Here is a 3,837-nt window from a genome sequence, read left to right on the forward strand (position 1 = left end):
GGGGGTCATAGGGGTCATGATCCCCATGACCCCCCCTGGATCCGCCCTTGCGTACATGTCAAATATCTAGTGACTCTCCCTACCTTGCGAAATTGCGCGATAGCCAACACTGGCTTGTTATTATGGGGCATTTTGAAGCATCTGAGCTGCTCCAAATCCTTGAATACTTGTCGGTTTACTTTCAGTGCCCATTCCAGGCTGTTCGAGCAGTTCCATTGGTTAGCTAAACGTTGAATTAGTGCAAACGTGCAAATTGATTGCCTACGGGTCCATACCTGATAAGTACACGCTTCCTAGCCCAGCAAAGGAAAACTTCGGAAATTCACCCAAGAAGTTTCCCGATATGTTCAGAGTGTCCAAAAATGGAAAGTGGCTGGTGAAATTGTCAGGGAAGTTCGTGATTTGCAAACTGGATAAGTGGATAATCTACAAAACGCTCATGATTTTGATGATTTTTCGGCAAAAGCAACTAGTCACCTACTCGAAGGTCCAGAGGCGTATCGGGCAGTGTAATCTTGTGAACTTTGGTCAAATTGGTGCCAACAACGCTCAACAGTCGCAAATTGGGAAATTTTTGATGCACCACATTGAAATCCAGCGTTTCCCAATCGACTTGCGTTACATTCAGCCAAGTGATCGAAGGAAAATCGTCAATGGGGATGTTTTTTTCGCAGAACAGTTTCGTGTCCTTTCGGGTGCAGTTTGCTCGCTTTTCTGCCACAGTTGCGACGATAAAATTCGCAAAAACACACCTGCAAACATGGGAAATTTTATACTGAAAAAAGCAATAAATACGCGATTAAGTTGATAACATCGGACGTTATAAATAATGAGAATCAATGGATAAACAAGTTACAGCATCCCAGGTCGTCTATTTTCGGAATACCAAGACGCCCATTTGCATGTTGATTATGCAAATTCCGATTTATTATATAATTTTGTTTTAAATCCAGGAAAAAGGTCGCGCATAATGTGGAGGAGAAACTCAAACTGGACTGGATTTGTTGAATTCGGGGCGATCGCTTTGCATGTGAACTAACAGGACGCTCATGAAGCTTACATTCCCCAAGCACATTTTTCTCAACATACTGGGGCCATCCTCATTTTCTCGGTCATCTTTTATTCATCAACGGCAGTTAGAGGTATTCAGGTGCGTTAGCGCGTAATGATGTAAATATAGAAGGAACAGAAACAATGTTAAGGACACGGTAAATAGACAAACAAATCAGGCAAACGATTTTTATTTCTTCAGTTACTTTCGGAGGGTTTTAGCAGCTGCAAAAATATGCAATTTTTTGGCGTTACAATTTCCTAGTATTTAGGAGGTCCATACGAGGCAAATCCTGCCACTTGAGCGCTTTGGTTGCTGCTGTCGGGACTTTCTGCGCCCCCCTGCCGCTGCTCTTCTTCAGGCTGCTCAGTAGACGCCACTGCACTTTCCGCCTCCTCCGGTTGGCTGGGGGCGATGCCACCTCCAAAGACCTTCTGAGAGTCCACGAAGTCGTTGCCGAAGGTGACTGGGCTCGGGGAAACACTCAAGCCAAATTGCGCATTTTCCTCCTGCTGGGAAACTTGCGAAGAAATGCGGCTCTCAAAGTGGCTAGCTGGAGTGGAGGACTCGAACACTTGACCGGGAACGTCGGGATGAACGGCGCCAGCAGGAAGATTAGCAATAATCTGGCCATTGGCTCCATGTTTGCTCTGGATTTCCGCAACAGCAGCTTCGGCTTCTTTTTGCGTCTTGTACTTGATGAAGAACACTTCGGGCTTGGGTTGAGGGAGCGCAGCTCCTGCTTGGAATCGCACTGTTGGTTTGCCTTCAGGCTTCTTCACCAAAACGTACACCAGCGTCTTCTCTTCAGTTTGCGGGGGGGCAGGCACGTTGATCACGGCCTTGTTGCGGTAGGCTGGCGCCTTGATGAAGATGATCTTGTACGTCTTCTTAGGTGGAGCTGCAGGCAGGTCGATCTTGGCCTCCACTTCCTCTTCCTCCTCCTCTTCGGGGGCGGCGAAGAAGTACAGCTGTTTGGAAACGTCCGAGTCTGCGCTGCTGGCAGCAGCAGCGTCCGTCGCTACTCCGAAGGCTTCGTTTAAGCTGCCGGCGCTTCCCGCATTGTTGGATATTTCGGGGGCAAATTGGGAAATTCCGAAAGATGGCACTTGAACAGTGGGCTGGCTGAAAGAGGACAGAAATTGGTAGCTGTTGGGCTGGCTGTACTGGGCAAAGTCGATGGATGAGGGCGTGGAGACCTGCAAACCGGACAGATCCACACTTGGAGCGGCAGTGGAAAAGTCCCCGTAGGGGGATGAGGTGGAAACTTGCACTCCCCCAAAGTCCACACTTGGAGCAGGGGTGGAGAAGCTGTTGAAGCTGTGCAGCTGCACCCCACCGGTCGACGGGGACCCGAAGGCGCCGCTGTAAGCGTAGCTGGGCAAAGACAGCTGCGGAATTTCAGCACTTTGGGCACTGTTTCCTAGCACTGAAGCGATGGGGACGCCGTAGCTGGTTGGGGGCGCTGCGCCCTCATACTGATACCCCCCAGCTTGCCGCTGATTGAGCAAATGTTTGACGTCAGCACTGGCAAGGGTGGCCAAAAGCGCCGCTATCTGCAAAGCCGCCCACTCGAATAGAGCCCCCACTTAAGCTACATTGAGCAGATACTTACCAGCAAGTTCTGCATGGTGGATCGACTAGAATGGTTTGTGATGGGAAGATGATAATGAAAAGCATTTATAGTGGCTCCCCACCCAAAGCAGGACATCCTATTGTCAAGGTTGAATTAACATGTTAAGAACATTAAGAAAAAATTTGTAAAATTCATCACCTTGTTATATCGGCTGTATGAATATGAATTCGTTCACCATTAGTGTGGTCAGATGGACGCGATTACGTAATCGTCCGAATCGGCTATAAAATCTTAAACAAACACATGTGTGTAAATGACGGTGGCGGAATCGGAAAAATAGCGAAGACCCGCAGGCGAGACTCGGTTGGCAATCAAAAGTGCCGCCGTTTACCCGAAAGCCAACAGATAGCCAATCCTTTGCCCGTTCAAACTAATTAAGTCACTATTTACCCATTTTGAATGGGGTTCGTTAATACTGAACAAACAGCCAGCGTTTTGTCTGCAATTGCAAAGAGACTGTCTGCAAGCACCATTTACTGTGTCTTGCTCTATCACTGTTCGAGGTGTTGAACATTTTTCCAATCCATTAGAAAAAAACATTTCTTCTAACCTTATTTAATTAATTTAATAGTAATTTTTCTCTCCCTAGTTCAGTAATGATAAAGTATCTAATGGGTTTTTAGGCTGTCGTTCGGTAGAGTTTCTTCCTGAAGTTTCGCAAGCAAGAAGAGTGGCTTGCATCTTCAGAAGTGGTTTGCTTGAACAGTGTAAGCCTTCAATGGCCTTTTCAGAAAGTGAACCATCGATAAGGAAATGTTGGTAGTTTTCTCAAAAAATGCATCAATTCAAGAAGTTTTAGATTTGCGTGGTTTTTTTTAGTTGCAAAATCCACTTGAACATGACGCTGCTTTTTTCGAAGTTTCTCAAGAACCATTCGAGCCACAGAATTTGTTTTTGCATCGTTGGATAGAGAATTGAAAACTCGATTCAGTCGTAACAACGTAAGTCAGGAAATTCTAGTAGTTTTGACCCAGAAAGCGAAATTTGACTATCAGACACTTAGGTGCAAGATTATGCCAAAATTTCATGTTTTCCGTCCCGTTTTTGCTCATTTCTCGAAGGAAAAATGAGCAAGAACGCTAATTCGCACATCATTCTAGAGAGAAATAAATGGCCTTTTGGGAAAGTGAACCATCGATCAGGAAATGTT

At 46.2% G+C, this 3,837-nt stretch overlaps 1 protein-coding gene across 1 annotated transcript; it reads right to left on the minus strand.

Annotated features, from left to right (window-relative positions):
- Positions 1–1,225: 1,225 nt before the first annotated feature.
- LOC125502897 lies at positions 1,226–2,776 on the minus strand. Its single transcript, XM_048662373.1, has 2 exons — positions 2,667–2,776; positions 1,226–2,607 (listed from the first exon to the last, which is right to left on the minus strand). Exons 1-2 carry the CDS (start codon positions 2,760–2,762, stop codon positions 1,312–1,314), a joined length of 1,392 nt encoding a protein of 463 aa, XP_048518330.1. The 5' UTR covers positions 2,763–2,776; the 3' UTR covers positions 1,226–1,311.
- Between the last annotated feature and the right edge of the window lie 1,061 nt (positions 2,777–3,837).

Source organism: Dendroctonus ponderosae, unplaced genomic scaffold (assembly GCF_020466585.1).
Source record: "Dendroctonus ponderosae isolate FM_Combo_2020 unplaced genomic scaffold, Dpon_F_20191213v2 Dpon_F_20191213_1039, whole genome shotgun sequence".
NCBI classification, from domain to species: Eukaryota; Metazoa; Arthropoda; class Insecta; order Coleoptera; family Curculionidae; genus Dendroctonus; species Dendroctonus ponderosae.